The sequence below is a fragment of the Drosophila miranda genome, chromosome XR, assembly GCF_003369915.1.
Source record: "Drosophila miranda strain MSH22 chromosome XR, D.miranda_PacBio2.1, whole genome shotgun sequence".
Lineage (NCBI taxonomy): Eukaryota > Metazoa > Arthropoda > Insecta > Diptera > Drosophilidae > Drosophila > Drosophila miranda.
The window spans coordinates 9,908,697-9,926,362 of record NC_046674.1 but is presented as its reverse complement, the minus strand read 5'-3'; the positions used below and the strand labels follow the sequence as shown (position 1 = coordinate 9,926,362).

Sequence of the window (17,666 nt, the reverse complement as noted above, 5' to 3'; positions counted from 1 at the left end):
CTGTGTTTAAGCTCTGTACATACCTATAGGACAAGTAGGAGGAACTTGCTTAAGCCTGTACATACGATGATGATAATAGATGGTGATCTAGAACTAATTTGTATATAACTAGATGTTTCTATGTTCCCCACGAGAGCAGTGTGAAAAAGCTAATCAAATCAAACGACAGCATAATAAAAGTCCAGAAAACGGATACACTTTTCGTAATTATTTATTTAGCATATACAAATATACACAAAAATCCTAAAGATCTATAGACAGAGAGAGTATAGTATAGTAGAGTATATAGTATAAAATAGAATGGAATTCAGACACGTAGCTTGGCAATGGCATTCTGAAGAATCTGGAACTCGGAGTTGATGTTGTTCATCAGATTCGATATCTGCGGCTTCGAGTCGAGCACTTCGACACTCTGCGTGTAGGCATTGTAGCGGACACCGAACGGACGTGGAATCGAGTTGGCAAATTTACTAAAAAAGAAAGTATAAGCCAAAACAAAAGAAAAAAAAAAGTCGGATCGACTTACATAGTCTTTTCCTTGGCACTCTCAAAACTGTCGGCCACATAGTAGAGGGGCTGGAACTGTGTGATCGGATACTTGGTAATACCAGTCACCTCTGGCTCAAAGTCCTTCAGCATGGGCTTCTCCGTCAGGCAGTACTCCAGCTCGCCGTAGGAGGAGAGCAGACCTGCACCAAAGGCCTTCAGCTCACCCTCCTGACGACACAGGCCATACTCCACAGTAAACCAGAAGATCTAATAGTTACAAACGATGATTTAATAGAGATTGGGAATTGGGGAGGCAAGTAGAGAGTGTAGCCTACCGTTGAGAGCTTCTCAATGTAATCATCTGGTGCTCCGAGGGAAGCCAAGCCAATCTCCTGACTGAACTGGGCAAAAGCAGGATCGGCAAAGAGTGGAACGTGGCCCAGCAGTTCGTGGCAGACATCGGGCTCTGGGGTGTACATGGGCTTGCTGGGATGCCGAATGTACTGAGTGGAGTGGAAGACGCGGAAGGCCAGGCCGGCGAGGAAATCGCGGGAGCTGAGCAGCCCAGCCACAGGGCGAAGGGTGAAGCCAGTACAGTCTGGGAATAGAGAGCCAAAAATTGTAGAAGCTTCCTCTATGCAGTGTCTATGAAAACGCACCCCTCAAAAAGTTGGAGACATCCTCCAGCTGTGGGATATTGTCCTCCCTGAAGCCACAATTGTCCACCAGCAGGGGAAAGACATGATTGTACTCGCGACAGGCGTGGGTCTTATAGAGCTTCGAGAGATTGCGGAAGATAATGCCCCAGGTTTCGATCTCCTCCTTGGAATACTCTACATGGGGCAGAGTCTCGCCATGCTTGTAGTTGTAGGCAATGTCCGCGAAGTACTTGCGGCGCTTGCGGTACTCCGGGTCGGTGAATCCGGGGTGATCGGAGTCCAGTTCGGCGCCATAGCTGAGGATCTGATTGGCAAAGCGATCCAGATCGCGTATACGCCGTGGGAACCAAGGCACTGCCGTGGCATTGTCCTTGTAGTCACGCGAAATGATATTGAAATAGCTGCACTGGTCCTTCACATCCTCAATAGCCCTGCCCAGGGCCCCGGACTTGCCGTCGCACTCCACGAAGAACTCATAGCCAGGGACACGAAGGGAGGAGCGGGACTCAATGTGCACCAGATTGATGTCGTGCTTCTTGAAGATGGCCAAGATATTGGCCAGGGCACCACTGGACAAAGACGAGTCCTTCGGCGAGAACAGCAGACAGGTATTCCTGGCCTCCTGAATATCCACACCCTCGGCAATATACGCCGAATCCTCAATGCGCGTTGGCTGATGGAGAGTGGAAAGATTTTCATTAGCTTTTCATTATTTCGTTATCGCTTGGAAAAACATCCCCTCCCATTGATTGACACAGAATGTGACCCAGACTGATGCAACAATCTGGGAAACACTCTCATTCCTACTCATCCCTCATGACCATCAGCGGATGATCAATACCCCACTATTGTAAGCCGATACAATCAATTGCTCAGAACGAGGATCGAATTGCAAAGGTTAGCCAGGTCCGAAATCAAGGCGAGTTATTCAACCGAAGCCCCACGAGCTTCCACAGACTGCTGCATCATTGAAATTAGTTAGTAGGTGTATCTATGTACTATTTCTCGAGTCTCGAAGGCTTAGGTCTGACCGCAATGGCATTCAGAGCATATGGATAGCCATGGGTTTCGCCTAGAACTTGATGAGGCACGGAGAAGATTGTTATGGAGGTTCTGATACCACAAGATACGAGAATGCTTAGATCTAGTTTCTTATAAATATTCCACTTTGGTAGATCTTGTTTTGATGCAAAAACTCCAGAAAAAAAGTCACACTTAATAGGCTGTTCTATAAATATTCCTTTGTCTGGCAATCTGTAGTGTTAACCCAATTTGATGGAAGCTCGAGTTGATTATAGATCCGCTTTCTTGCCTCAAAATAAACTTTGTTTTCACTGGCTGGAATAATACGAGTACTTCTTATATTTTGTGGTTCCACTCAAGGTTAGCAAAAGTTCAAGTCGGGTACAAAAAAATATATACTTGTTATTGCTATTATTATTATTATTGTTATTCTGCGGTTCACTTTCTACATATATTCATGTACATGTACGTATGATGTACAGGAACGAACCTTATCAAAGGAGACCTGACGCTGGTACATTTTGAAACGATTCTTCTCTTTTGTCTTCGCTGCGAGATGGGGAACAACAACCGAACAAACTGGCGAACGCACCGCTCAGCACACGATTTAAAACTGATTTAATTTCTCAGTTAATCATGCGCTTAAATAGACTTTTTTTGCTAGACCCCAAGCCGCACGGGTTCCATAGATAATCTCAGTCTCGTGGAGAAGTGAGACGAAAACGAAAACCGAGTGGAAACCAGTCAATAATAATGCGATCAATCGGGCGAGTGAACGGGCGATCTTGGAATAGCATCCACATGCGGTCCAATCGCAGCACTAACTCTGCTTTATGGCTATGGCTATGGCTGTGGGGTTATCAGTTCCTGCGATAGATAGGCCTAACATCGTCTAACATCTCATGCCCCTGCTAAGGGTCGAGCTGGCTTTCTGCCTACAGTTCGAGTATGCTACATATATACATATGTGTCTATATAAATACTCCCAATCCGATTTGATCGCTCTGCTGGGGTCCATGTTATTTTCAAGACATTATTATTATTTCGGCTAGTTTCTATTTTTTGTTTTCGCAAAACGAATGAAAATAAAACTGAAAACTGAATAATCTTAAATGGTTTCATAATGTGACATGCCGACAGGTTCTAACCAAACGAGTTCAACGGCATTTCTGGGCAATTATTTTGTAGTGAATAATAAATTAGAAGTAGCTGTGGATGTCGATGTGGATGTGAAGTTGGAGGTGGGGGCTTGGCACGCGCTATATTTACTGTTCTACAAATACATTTCATAAATATCGAGTCCACTCACCTGATTTCAGAAAGGAATAACAATCATTCTGGTTTGTGGAACCCATTTGTAATAGCTTGTGGATCAGATAGTCCCATTGTATGTGATATTTTGGGGGAAACAAAAGTTGAGAGTTCATTTCAGTTGGGGAATGCCATACAGACTACAGACTTCAGATTAAACCCCAATCAAAAGATGATGCAATATTTTAAAGAGTTTACAAGACCCAAAAAGTAACCCATTTAATTTTCCGCTTATCTGCAAGAACTGTAACAACAATACGAATAATAATGAATAAAAGATTGCCCAAAAAATACATTTAAAGTATTTATTTATTTAAATTAGGCATTAAAAAAAGATATAAAAAGTATTTGCATAAATGGCGCCTCCAATAGTATTCTTCTCGTTCAATTGCTCAACGAGTAGATAGCTTATACCCCAAGTACTGGGCTCTAGAAATTCGCATTGTACCTATGCCAGAGCGAGGTGAGGGTGCCGCGTTTCAGATGCGTCTGGGGACTCGATTGCGGGCGCACGTTCTTCAGAGTACAGCCCACGGGCAGGTTGACCTACAAAATACACAAGCGAGATGCATTCGAATGAGATACAGATGGAAACCTTCGCTGGTGCGCTCCTATTACTGGCTTTGCCGTTGACTTTGGCTTTGGCCCACTTACGGATTGGTGGGCCGTCACTCGGACGGGCTCTTTGTCGGGACAGACCACATAGGACTCATGGCCATCGAACAGACTGCCGCTGGTGGCAGGCTTCTCCCTTAGTTGTGCTGGCGCTGAACTCAGGGACAGGGACTCGGACTCGGATTCGGGATAGGCAATCTCTGGTTGTGCAGGTGCAGGTGTGGGCTTGGCAGCTGAAAGAACGAGGTGGTATATATTGAAATTTCTAAAAAGAAAACCGGAGATCTCTTACCCTTGACATGAATGTGGAAACTGCAGCTGAGGGTCACACCGTCAGTGGTGGTTGCCTCGTATTTGATGGCATGATCGCCCAGCCTAAACAAAGCACCAGGAAACTGAAAGAAGTCAATCGTATCATATTCTATAGTATGTTTCGATTCGAATACTTACATGAGACTTGAAGATCTTCAACAATTTGCCTTCGAAGCGGGGCTCTTCCCAGACAACCGAACGCAGATTCTGATTCTCCTTCAGATGAACCTCAATCGAGGGTGGGCAATAGTTGGATGTATCTGAGCCTAGGTCCACCCTGAAGCTCTCACTGCGCTCAGGAGCGACACCAATGAGATTCTTTGACGTTTGAACAGAGTCTAGTGTTGGGAAGGATGCGGGGCTAGATGGGGTCGATGGTTCAGGAAGTGCAGATAGTCTGGCAAATTGAGCGGACCTGGAAAATGTCGGAAATGCAGCTGGTTGGCGGACTGTACTCCGTGTGGGAAATGTGGGAAACGGTGCGGGGGCAGGGGCTGAAGACCGGGAGGAAAATGTGGGAAACGCAGCAGGTCTGGAGAACCCTGAATGACTCTGAACTGGAGCGGAGGAAAAGGTGAACAAATTGGACTCTGTCGTTGGCGCCGCCTTGATGGTGATGATCGTTTGACAGGCGGCACTCTGCCTCGTCTGTGGGTCCTGAGCCCGGAACCCAATCTTGTGGACGCCAGCCGGAAGGTGGGCCTCCAGCTGCTTGGCCCAGGCGGGAAAAACAGCCACATTTCGGTAGTCCAGATTCGTCTCAGGCCTCTGCAGAGTCACATGAGCCTTGACCTCACCGCGATGCAGAAGGATGACCACATTCTCGGGACATTTGATGTAGGGCCGAGCTCTTGTGGCTGTCTGCTGTACTGACGGTATATTCTGCAGAGATTGCGATCGGATCCAGGGCAGTCGATTGTTGAAAAAGCTGCTGCCGAACGGCTGACAGTTGAGATCAGATCCAAAGGACCAGCCCTGCAGGGCCATGCAGGAGGCCAGCAAAGGTCCAGTAGGCACAAAGCCAGCATTGCACCGCAGGTGGCAGATGGCCCCAAAGCTGGAAGGACCCTGTGTACAGCTTGCAGGAGAGATGACACCATTGCGGGCCTGTTTCAGGGCAGGACATATCGATTGGGTCTGCACACGACGCTGGACAAGAGCTAAAACGAAGTCAAGTTATCACAGATCGATTCATTGGGTGATTGGATCCTCTATCTGATACTTACGCACGCACTTGTTCTCCTGACCCTCCCAAACACCAGCGGATCCGCAACTCCTGATCTCCGATCCCTGGAGGGTGAAGCCCGGATTGCAGGTGACCCTGCAGCGACTGTTGTAGAACTGCTTGCGCTTGTGGCGATACTTGTTGCAGCGGGCCTTGCCGTTCGCCGGCGCCTGGAAGCGTGGACAGGCATCCCGTGGCTGGGGTTGTGTCTGAGTGACCCAGGGAATCTGCGGAAGCCTGGTATTCACTGATTCAATAGAAGGAAACCTTGGTGCTTCTGGAGCTGCAGAAGGATATTTTGGAGCTTTGCCCAGCTCGGGAAATGAGGGAAATGGGTTTGCTTTTGGTAAGACGGGAAGAGCAGGCGGCAGTCGCTCTTCTGGACGGGCTTTGGGTAGTTCGGGAAATGTGGGAAACGGATTTGCTCTTGGTAGCTCGGGAAGAGGCGAAGCCCTTGGTGGCTGAGGCACATCCAGGCAGGTCCTTCCATCAATGGAGAGTCTCTTGCCGGAGGAGCACTCGCAGCGGAAACCGCCTGGTTCATTGACACAGCTGCCAGCTAGACAGTTCTCCTTGTCCAGCGAACACTCGTCCACGTCCTGGCACGTCCTGAGATCGCTGTCCAACTGATAGCCGGCCGGGCAGGCGCACTTGAAGGAGCCCTGGCTATTCTCGCAGCGATGCGAGCAGCCCCCGTTGTTCAACTGGCACTCGTCGACGTCCACACAGCTGCCATCGGCGCCGAGCAGGAGGCCCAGGCCGCATTTGATGGGTTCGCAGCCATCGGAGGTGGAGGTCCTCTGACTGCCAGGAGGACAGCCAACCAGGGCGGGGCGGCAGCTCCGATTGTCCTCCTGGAGGATGTAGCCCAAGGGGCAGCCGCACTCGAAGCTGCCCTTCTTGTTGATGCACTCGTGGGTGCAGCCGCCCGAGAGAAGACCGGCACACTCGTCTATGTCCTGGCAGCTCCTTCCATCTTCGGACAGCTCGTAGCCCCGCTCGCAGGCACACGCATGGGTACCTAGAAGATTAATGCAGATGTCGCTACAGTTTCCGTACTCCTGCGAGCACTCGTCGATGTCCAAGCACCCAAAGCCATCCGGCGTGATCTCAAACCCGGACTCGCAGGCGCAAGCAAAGCCCCCTGGCTGGTTGAGGCAAAGCTGCTTGCATTGGCCATTGCCATGGAGACACTCGTCGATGTCCTGGCAGGTGCGCCCGTCCTCGGCCAGAGCATACCCCAGGGGACAGGCGCATTGGAATCTCCCCGGCAGATTCAAGCAGAAGTGCGAGCAGTTGCCGTTGGCCAGCGAGCACTCGTCAATGTCCAGGCAGGGTGAAGGTTCAGATGATGATGAGTCGTTAGGCGGTGATGTGGATGATGATTCGGATGATGATGTGGATGTGATGATGTGATTGTCCAGCCCTAGAGCATAGCCAGCTGGACAGAGGCAGGTGTAGGAACCATTGAGGTTCTCGCAAAGCATTTCCTCATGGCATTTGTGCATCTCCCTCGCGCACTCGTCAATGTCAAAGCAGTAGCCGCGAAGCCCCTCCAGCCGGAGCAGCTCATATCCCGGCGAGCACTCGCACCCATACGAACCTGGCAGATTGCGGCACACCTGCTGGCAGCCGCCGTTCTCCACCTGACACTCGTCCACGTCCTGACACCCCTTGCCATCCGCGCCGAGGCGGAAGCCGTCGCGACAGGAGCAGGCACCGCCACGAGCCGTGAGGCAGATCTGTTCGCACCCATTGTTGTTGACCTCGCACAGATCCTCGGCCACGCAGGTGAACTCCTCCACGAGGGTCAGGCCGACAGGACACAGGCACTGGTAGCCACCATCTGTGTTGAGGCAACTGTGGCTGCACAGATGGCTCTCCTCCGCACACTCGTCGATGTCCTGGCAGCTGAAGACCTCGCTGGTGTAACCGGGCGGACAGAGGCAGCTAAAGCTGCTGTTATCCTCGTTGGGCACACAGCTGCCCGGACGACAGCGGTCGTGGCCGTTATCCGTGGTGCAGGCCGACTCGGCCACCACGCAGCTGTGCTGATCCTCGGCCAGATCGTAGCCCTGAGGACACTTGCACTTGTAGTTGCCATCCGGCAGGTTCTCGCACTCGTGGGCACAGCGAGTGCGATTCAGTTTCGGATTGTCCAGGTCCTGGCAGCCGTCGAGGGCGCAGCTCTGTTTATCCTCCAGCAGATGGTAGCCCGAGTGACAGTGGCAGCGATAGGAGCCAATGGTGTTCTGACACTTTTGCTGGCAGAAGCGAGGCTTGGGATGCTCCTCGTCCTCGCCATCGTCGATGTCGCACTCGTCAATGTCCTGGCACTCGCTGCCATCGGGCGAGAGCTGGAACCCAGGGTTGCACTGCACTTTAGGGCTGGGCTGCGATACTTCCTCAACTGAGATCTCGTTATCCTCCTCCGTGGGCTCTGACAATGCAGTCTCAATGGCAGCCTCTTCTTGGGTGACCAATGCCACCACACAGCGATATGATCCGGGCAAGTTCTCACAACCATTCTGACAATCTGAAGATAATTCTGCATTGGTGCACTCGTCGATGTCTGAAATAGATTCAGAAATAGATGTCATACAAGAAAGGTATGGTATGCAGATATCAAAATTATGTGCTTACCCACGCAGGACTTTCCCGTTGAGTCATCTAGTTGGTAGCCCTTCTGGCAGGCGCATTGAAAGCTTCCCGGCAGATTGTTGCAGATTTCTGAACAGCCACCATTCGACTCCTGACACTCATCGATATCTGGGGAAAGAGGAGGACTTTAAATGACGTCGATATATAAGGATAAGAACCAGGATACCCACCAAGACAGCTGACGTAATCGCTCGGATCTAAGGTATAGCCCTCCCGGCAGCTGCACTTCAGGACGGGTTCGTTCTCGTCTGGATACAAGAGGCGCTTGCATATGTGCTCACATCCACCGCGATCTTCACCGCAGTCTTCGTCCAGGAATCGAGGTGTGTATGGATCTTTCGTGGGCTCAACCACCACATTGATTTCTGTTACTTCTTCGACCTTGACTTCAGGTTCAAGGGGAGTTTCAACAGGCTCTGCTTCATCGACGCGTACAACAATTTCCGGTTCAGGTTTTGGCTCATCGATCGACTCTGGCAACACTTCTGGCTGTGGTTCGACTTCCACTGGAAGCTCCTCTACAGGAGCCTTGACAGGTCCTGTTGGTTGTGTAGACTCCTCCACGGACTCAACAACTTCCTCTTCGACTGGTGGTGGAGGTGGTGGCGGCGGTTCACTCTCAGTCACCTTTGCCTCCTCTTCAACCAAATTGTCGGTGTCGTTGTCATCGTCATTGGTGATGGTCTCGTACTCATCGTAGTCCTCGCCCTCGAGATCCCCACCATCTCCGCCATCCCCATCGGTGTACTCCACCTGGGGAATGCAGGTGGGCAGCTCGCCCACCCACTGTTTGTCGTGGCAGTACATCGCTGAGGTCTCCAAAAACTCGAACTCGTAGTTCTCATTGCACGCGAAGTAGGCCACAAGGAAGATCTTCTCGCCCCGGCGGCGACGCTCGTACTTGACCACTAGTCCGTGGCTGATCTCTGGGGCCATCACCTTTGCCTCGATGCAGCTCAAGTCTAGAATCGCAGCCAAGGGCAGAGGGACCTTGGGCTCCTCTGGTATGGCCAAAACCCTCTTTTTGCGTTCTGAGACCGCGGAAGCTGTAAACGGATAAGTCTCATTAGAAAAAAGAGATCAAAAAGGATAAGCATTGCTCTCCAACCTACCCTTCACACAACTGGGTGGCTCTCCCTGCCATTTGTCGGTCTCCGAGTTGCAGATCAGCTCCGCCGATCCCCTCAGATCGAAGCCCGCCTTGCAGGTATATATCGCAGTGATTGTGTCATCGTTCAATGCTATCTTCGCCGTGGCATGCCTCACCAATGGCGCCACCTCACAGTCCTCCAGTGCCGCTGAAAGGCCACATACACACATGTAGGTTAATCTCTCAAACAGCTGTTCTCACACTCCACTCTCAGATACAATCGGAGACACGCGGATAGTTATGGAGAGGGGCCATAAAACTAACCGAAACAATCATCTGAATCTTTGCCAAAAGACTTTTCATTGTCGTCTATAAGTTTTCTATTTCTTTTTCAACATTTTCTTAGATGCTCTGGTGCTCTTTTTGGCTTTTCGTTTGCGATAATTTACGATCAGTTTTTATGTTTCTCATTTCTGAATGCCGGCCGGTAATTAAATGATCTATTTTGTTAGTGGAATGGGGGCCGCGTGCTGGCAATGACTCATTTTCTCTTCCCTAAGATTTTTCTAAAGAAAAGGTGTCATAAAATCGTACATACATACATATGTGTATAGTACGGTCCATTAGCTGTTACCATAAACTGATCATAAAGGCAATTTCGTGTTCGTTTTTTATGGATTTACATATATATGTACATATAGATTGAAGGGACAAATGTCATTTATTAAAATGGAAAATATAAGTGATTGTTTTATGGTAATTTCATTAATAAAAGTTCATATTTTTAGAAGATCTGAAAATGTTGAATTTTTTGAAAATGAAAGTGGCATATTTTGGATGCACAAAATTTCTTAGAATTCCTCCACTAATGAAAATGATTGAATCTTTTCTAATAGGGAAATTTCTACCCAAAAATATGGCCTCATAAAGTTGCCTTCCTCCGTGACTTTCTCCTTAACTTTTCGCCCACACTTACCTGCAGCAAATGCAACGCATGACAGGGCACATAAAACATATTTGACCGCCCACATATTGCCGCCCTAGACACGAACACGATCCTTGTAGACTCTATGCGGTTCACACCTTTCCACTCACTCACTCGTCGGGGTTTGTGCTTCTTCGGTTTTCTTTTATAAATAAGAAGTCATTAATAAAATTTCACGTTTTGTCTTTGCTTTCCTTTCAGAACATATTTATGGGACAAGAGATGAAAGTATATATGCAAAGAAACCATTAAGATTAAGGCGGCTTTATAAATAGCCCATGTTCAACACTTTCTATATACACGTATAAATGGGAGACAATATTTGCTGGAACTCAAGAAGATGACCATTCAACACTTCTTTTTGACAATTGGAGTTCATTGGGATTATTCCACATTTATGATATGGTAAATTAAAAAAAAAAGTTCTACATATACATATGTATGTGGTGTATAGTTATTTTCACTGATTGAAGGAGACAAGAACCGATTTCCTAGGGAGAAGAGAACGCACCGTTTCCGACCAGAGCCAAGGCAAGACTGAGGAGCCAAAGAGATTCCTACTTTTCTCGAAGGGAAGCACACGGAACACACCGAATTTCTCTGTCTCCAAAGATAGATGTATGTATATACATATGTATACTTATAGTATATACGCTGATATTTCATGACTATCATAAAGTAAATTAGTGCGAGAGCGCACAAGTGTCGTCCCTCTTTGGGAGAAGGAAACTATTTTTACCCATGGAAGAAGACTTGTCATTAGCATAGGCCCACCAGAATTGATGGCTCCGTTCTGTTCTGTGCTGTTCCGTTCCGTTCCAGATGCTTCTGTTATTTGCTTTTGCATTGAACTTGATCGCAGACATCCGATGATCCGATGATCCCTCCTTCAGCGCTGTCAGAAATGCTTGTCTAGAAAAATTATTAATATTAGTTAACATTCCATTACATCAATAAAACACTTAATCATCTTGAATCAAATGCGCCGCCTCGCCTCGCATTGCTCTATTCTGTTCTGTTCTGGGCTGTTCAGCTGAGTTCGGTGCCAATTGTAAATTGTTTTTAATTAAACAAAATTAAATACAATACGAAAGTCGCACCGCGTAGGTGTGTTACACTCGCAGCACTCTTCGACTTATTTGGCCAGCCAAACAAACATGTTATTCTATAGAAAATAAACCCGTATCGTATAGAACCTATATAGTTAAGTAGCTCACAGACCGAACGTGGCTCGTTCCCATATGGGTGGAGAGCAGTCGCTATCCCTCCAGATCCCCTTCGATCTTCCATCCACAGTTCCAATTGTGCGGCCAGACCTCGGACATCGGAACTCGGACCTCGGTGTTTTATAGCTTACAATTTGATTGACAAATTGTTTTATGGCTCAAACAACTGAAAATGGTTTAAGGCTGTACATAATTGACCGATCCGATCCATGGGATTGAATCGTGGATTGACAGACAATTGGACGTGTTTAATGTCGCTGACTATTGGGCCATTCCACACGTTTCAATTCCATGCTTTTCTTCTAATGAAGGCTTTGCCATTCATTCATTTCAGTTGGAGCGTTTCTAGCCGCTCGCTTCTTGGTAATTGCATGCGTTTTTAAACGCTTGCCAAACGCATGCGCGGTTAAAAACGCTAGACAATCGCCTAGTGCTTTTCATCACTTTGAACCAAATTTGTGGGCGTGCGAATTTGTTCTACGCGCGCACACTTTGTATGGTCAAATGATATACTCGCACATATGTATGTATATCTAGATTAGTTTTTCCAGCTCATGCGATTCAAGCGATTTCTGTGCGTTTTCTCTGTGTAGGTTTATGCTCGAGGCGGTTCTCGTCGCTGTCTCGTTATTTATGGATCCATTTACATTTTAACTTAACCTTAGATGGCATTTGCGGAAATTGCCCAAGGGCGTGGTATGCACATATACGTATATGTACGTCTCTAGTCTCTAGATATATTTTTATATATAGTATATACTTTTGTCTGGACAGTCGACTGCCGCGGCGACTGTTTTTTTTTTTTCTTGTCTGTGCTTTGAGTCGGACTTATGTTGACATTTTCCTCGGCAGCGTCCCATTGTTTCGGCTTTGTATGGGACATCCGCTGGCCCTGGTGCACCACAGACCACAGACCCCTTCCCCCATATAAGACTGTTGCCACTGTTTCAATTAATTATTAATAAATTAAACCTTTATTTTATTTAACTAAACAAATGAAATATTTCCTTGTTAATTACAAAAAGAGTCCAATTATTTTCCTTTTGGATTGGGCTTACTTAGAATTAAGAGACTGGGAAAATCTACGGAAATCTTCAATAGATTTCTGAATTATTTCCGATCGGGTGCATTAATGGGTCTTTCTTTTAATTTTTTTCTTTGCACCAACAGAAACTAAAAAAAAAAAAAAAACAAAACACATAAATCCTGTGCACTCTGGCTGCTCCGGCGCTCCGGCGCTCCGCCCGATCCCTGGGGTTAGTTTTTAATGCTGAGATATGCGGGACCCACTTGACGGACGTAGACACTCCGCTCGTTGCTCAGATACGGCGGACAGCGCACGGTGAGGATGCCATCGGAGGACAGCTCCGACCGGACATCGTTCGGGTAGTATCCACGGGGCAGCACGAATCGCTTGACAATGTGGCGTCCCACGAAGGTGTCTCCGTCGCGACGCTTCTCGTGCTTGGCCTCCACCACCACCGTATCGCCGGTGGTCTTCACTGTGATCTCGTACGGCTTGAACTGGTGCACATCCACGTTGGCCTCGAACCCGTCCTTGCCCACGATCACCCTGCTCAGATCGGGCGCGGAGCCCACGCGCGACAGCGAGCGCTTCCAGTAGGGCAGATCCCAGTCGTTGATGTCCCAGTCGCGCCACAAGCGCCGACGGTAATCCCAGTAATCCCAGTCCGTGTTGTTCGTAGACGGAACCAGTGCCATCTCAGCTATATGTGTTTTCTTTTCTCTTTTTTATCGGGTGTTGTTCCTCGAGAGCTCTCAGGACGCAGCAACGCAGCGATCGATCTATTCGACTTTTCACTTTTTCGTTTCGACTTCGACGCGTTCTCTTCTAAACGTCCACTCGCGATTTTTGCTCTGAGCAAATTAAACTTGCAACCGACAGAAGCCGCCGCTTTTATAGCGCTATGCCCCGCTCGAAAGTGGGCTCAGCCCCGGCTGCGATCGGCTCAGACTCGACAGCCAATGACAGTTGTGACGTAGAAGCCAGGCAGCAGTATGGGCTGTGGGGTGTGGGGTATATGCTATGGGGTCTCGGGCGATGTTTTCGATTGTTTATCTTGAGAAATGAATTTCTGCTCTGATCTGTTCTGTTCCGAAAGGGGGCTGGCTGACTCTGTGGGCCGAAAACGTCTATGGCCATGCAACAAGATCTGAATGGCAAATGGCAAACGGCATTTCCTTGAGGCGATAGAGGTTTGTGTTGGGTGGGTTTTAGCCAATGTTGAGCCACTTCCGCAGTGGCCGGAAAGTTAGAGAAGGTTCCCCGAAGGGTAGAGAGCTAATAAATAGAGATTCATAGGAAAAAAAACGCACAAGAGGATAGGTCTGCAAGAGTTTCAATTACTGCCTAAATCATCTTTTACTTGCCCACATTTCCACCCGGCCTTCCCCCTCGTATTATATCTACTTCCGCCCTACAAAAACTGACCTTCCTAGCTTTTGTCCCATTCCCATCTCTTTGTACTTCTCCTTCTCTCTCTCTCTCTCTGTGGTGTACCCATCCAAAACCCATTCTCCCATATCGCCAACGCCTTCAAAGCAAACCATGCCAAAAAGCGAACAAAAATTCCAAAACCCAACAGTCGAAAAAGATCGCTCAGCGCTTCAGCGTTTTCAACTTAATTACGCAGCATTTCCGCTTGCTCAGATACAAATGTATCTAAAGCTAAATTGAAAAAATCAAAATAAAATTAAAACAAATAGAAAAAAAAAGCGACGCAAAAGGGGGGGACATTTCTTTGGCGGAAATCCGAAACAGCGCATAATTCTTTTCACTTTTTGACCAAATTTGGCTTTGAGTTTGTTGTTGTACAATTTAAGCCGCTACAAGATATAAATCAAGCAGATACAGATACAGATACACAGCCAGACAGACAGACAGACAAAGCCAACATATACATGGATTACAGATACACAATCTATAGATACGGCTACACAGATACAACAGGGGGAGTGTGGGAGGGCTGCTGCTGCTGCTGCTGCTGCTGCTGCTGCGGTACTCGTAGTCATGACAAAAAGGCAATTTGTACAATTTTCGATGGTACAATGTTGCAGGGAAGATTAGCCAAAGCGATAACAACAACAATTGTCGCGCCATCCATGTACATAACATTTATGGGCCTGACCTGCCTCTGAGCCCCCCCCTTCTCCCCTCTATAGATGGAACCCGTGCCCATAACAATGCACAATCATCGATGGGACTGTGATTGGGATTGGGGCTGGCTTTGGCCCACCCTGATTGTAATTGTAATTATACCCTGGCGCATTAGGGGTATTACTGTATTCAGAAGATGCTCGCCCAGTATAGAAGATAGCAGCTCCGAATTCTCTAGTGTATATGCCTATAAAAGAGTTTAAAGCGGAACCGAAAAGATAGCATCACTAGATCTCCTAGGGTATCCAATGCTTCGAGCACCGAAAATCTCCCATTCCCTGCTGTTGTTGGATTAGATATTGCGTGTATTTGATAATAATTGTAACTAGCTTGGCAGCAATTTAGATGCCACTCGATGCGGGCAGGGGTATAGAGTGATTTGCTCTCGACCAAGTATGCCCGATGAAGCTGAGTCAGAGCCACGAACACTGCTGGACAGAAGAATAGATTTTGGGAGGAGAAAACACTAGGTTCCAAATCCGAATCGAAATCCAAGTTGATAGAGGAATACCATAAATTATAGCCGCATCTATCAGCACTTTGGAACATTAGAATGTTTCTCTGGCAAAATGGCAAGATGTCGCGCCCCATCAAAAACTGAGATGAATATAAATTATCGAAGAGATGTTTATATGCCCTGACACCTATTTAAGGCCCTGCTGGAGCTGCTTCTTGGGAAAAATAATCAAAGAAAATATAATTTATATATATCGTAGGACTAATGAAGAGCTATGAATAGCCGAGAGTAAAACCAAAAACCATGTAGCACAGTGTGATGGGTGAAAGAGGGAGAGAGGTGGGCGAGAGGTGGGCAGAGGGGTGGGAGAGGCAGATCGAGAAGCGGGAAAATCTCGTTTGGAAATCAATCGCAGTGCCGCAGCTGCACAACAACATCAATTCATTTGTAATTAAAGGCAAACAAAGCAATCGACTAATTTGTTTGATTTTATGGCAAAATCAAATGAAAATCAACTGCACACGGACTTCCCTTGGGAGGTGGCCATCCGAATACCTTTCTATTCTATCGGGCAGGAGTGTGGGTTGTGCTCAACTTTCTTTAGACCTGAACGGGCCATTATCTAACAGATGACTTTCTATAATCGTAGATCTCATTAGCATGTCAAATCTGCTCACCCACCCACCCATGCCACCTACCAGCCACCCCAGGCTATGCCCCAGCCCCAGCCCCAGCCCCTACCCCGAGGGAATTCAATCGAAAGCAGACATTGTTCCGTGGCTCCCCTCTGCTCCCCACCGCTGGGCGAGTAGTTTATGGCTTGCCACAAAATTTGTCATCCTATGGGGGGGGATGGCAGCCTGCCAGCTACTGCCAGATTCTGCCAGGCAGGAACTTACCTCAGAAACAGCTTGGACCATTTGTCTGATTAGCGCAACAGCTTTCCCCCCGATCCCCTCCTTACCCCTCCTTGGCCAATAAAAGCAAACACCTCAGCCATAAAGAATTTATCTAAATCATAATTTATACTTTTGTTGAAAAACGAAAAACTGATGAAATTCTAGCGGCCTAAGGCCCCCGTCCCGACCCCAATGAGTGGGCGATTCTAATGGGTCAAATGTTTTACAAGAAATATTCAAATTCGTTCGGCAAAAACCATAAAAATTAACAAAATATGCGAGGGAGCGGGAATATGCGGCTCTCTTTGCGTCATTTCGCCTGCCGCCTGAAAGTATGCCCTGGAAAATGGTTGCAAAATCAGTCGACGTATGCGTAATCCTTGAGGGCGGACAAAATAGCTGACTAATTAGGCGAAGGAAATCAATGAGCTGGAAAAGAAGAAATAAAGACCCAGAGCGGAACACGAGCGTCACGAGTTGCCAATGAAGTCGCCCCTGGGGGTGTCCAGGGGGCTGTCCAGGGGGTGGGAAGTGCAGTCTACTGTACGAATAAATGGCAACCGAGACACTAAAACGAGCCACAAAAGGGCAACAGAAACCATCCTTGTTCTGGTTCTTGTGGCAGGTGCAAGCGTCCTCACGAAGCTGCCACTGCAATGCGACGCCATGGCCAGGTCCACAGAAATACAAAGAACCTCCAGCAAAACGAAAGCAAAAGTTCAAGTCGAAGACGGGACGAAAAGGGCGGACGGGCACAGGACAGTCGGGACAGGTCAGGTCAGGGCGAAGGGGAAGAGCATGAGGATCCCGACAGCCAGCAACTTAAAACTGTAATTGGCCATGCGAAGTGAACACTGCAACTGCAACGGCAACGGCAACAAAGAGGAGCCCCCAAAAGACAGCCACAATAATAGTTGTAAGCCCAGCAACAAAGTCTCAAAGTTGCCCCAATGAAAGCGCACAGAATGGGACAGAAACTGAGAGGAAGTAACATTTGAGATACTCTTTCTTGAATGGAGAGAGAGAGGGATGAAGCAACAGATTGGCTTACGTTCTCCCATATCATCCAGCCCTCAAACACTAGCCGCTTCCTTCACCTATATATTCAGCTATTCATCAAAGATACATCCACATTGCATGCCTCTAAACCCACTCTCATTCTCATTCCTTCCGAGATACCCATCATAGCCGCAGGACAACCTTCAGCAGAGAAACAAACAAGAATCCTGGGCCCCACCACAGACACGCCCCCGAAGGCTTTCTGACGCTCTGACGCTGCACTTGTTTGCATACGAATGAGGGCTATATTTGCACGAGTGGGCATGGGGCATGGGGGATGGGGCATGGGGCATGGGGCAAGCAACGCTCGTGGTGGCCCGGCCTATTAGTCTATTTTTGTTTTGTTTTGTTTTGTTTTGTGCTATTGAACCCAATTGACGACGAAGTGCAGGCGCTGGTGCTGGTGCAGAAATGGAAAGTGGACAAGGCTCAAGCAGGGCTCCTTCCTTCTTCCTTCTTCCTCCTTCCTCCATCTTC

The 17,666-nt window shown here is 47.9% G+C and overlaps 3 protein-coding genes across 6 annotated transcripts; all 3 read right to left on the bottom strand.

Annotated features, from left to right (window-relative positions):
- Positions 1-193: 193 nt before the first annotated feature.
- LOC108153240 (protein henna) lies at positions 194-2,797 on the bottom strand. The gene is made up of 5 exons (XM_017283079.2): positions 2,662-2,797; positions 1,149-1,821; positions 825-1,087; positions 527-756; positions 194-470 (listed from the first exon to the last, which is right to left on the bottom strand). The coding sequence occupies exons 1-5, from the start codon at positions 2,689-2,691 to the stop codon at positions 308-310; spliced, it is 1,359 nt and encodes a 452-aa protein (XP_017138568.1). The 5' UTR covers positions 2,692-2,797; the 3' UTR covers positions 194-307.
- Positions 2,798-3,805: 1,008 nt separating this feature from the next.
- Positions 3,806-11,277, bottom strand: LOC108153239 (fibrillin-1). 4 transcript variants are annotated; one of them, XM_017283077.2, is made up of 10 exons: positions 11,110-11,277; positions 10,362-10,512; positions 9,408-9,593; positions 8,466-9,341; positions 8,278-8,403; positions 5,636-8,206; positions 4,548-5,569; positions 4,390-4,492; positions 4,137-4,330; positions 3,806-4,028 (listed from the first exon to the last, which is right to left on the bottom strand). In XM_017283077.2, exons 2-10 carry the CDS (start codon positions 10,414-10,416, stop codon positions 3,912-3,914), a joined length of 5,250 nt encoding a protein of 1,749 aa, XP_017138566.1. In that variant the 5' UTR covers positions 10,417-10,512; positions 11,110-11,277; the 3' UTR covers positions 3,806-3,911. The 4 variants fall into 4 exon arrangements, with proteins under 4 accessions (XP_017138566.1, XP_033243368.1, XP_017138567.1 ...); XM_033387477.1 differs by lacking the exon at positions 11,110-11,277 and adding an exon at positions 10,882-10,950; XM_017283078.2 differs by lacking the exon at positions 11,110-11,277 and having other exon boundaries at positions 5,636-6,655; positions 7,238-8,206; positions 10,362-10,858.
- A 1,264-nt stretch (positions 11,278-12,541) lies between these two features.
- On the bottom strand, positions 12,542-13,493 carry LOC108153241 (heat shock protein 27). Its single transcript, XM_017283080.2, has one exon. The coding sequence runs from the start codon at positions 13,316-13,318 to the stop codon at positions 12,854-12,856; it is 465 nt and encodes a 154-aa protein (XP_017138569.1). The 5' UTR covers positions 13,319-13,493; the 3' UTR covers positions 12,542-12,853.
- Positions 13,494-17,666: the final 4,173 nt, after the last annotated feature.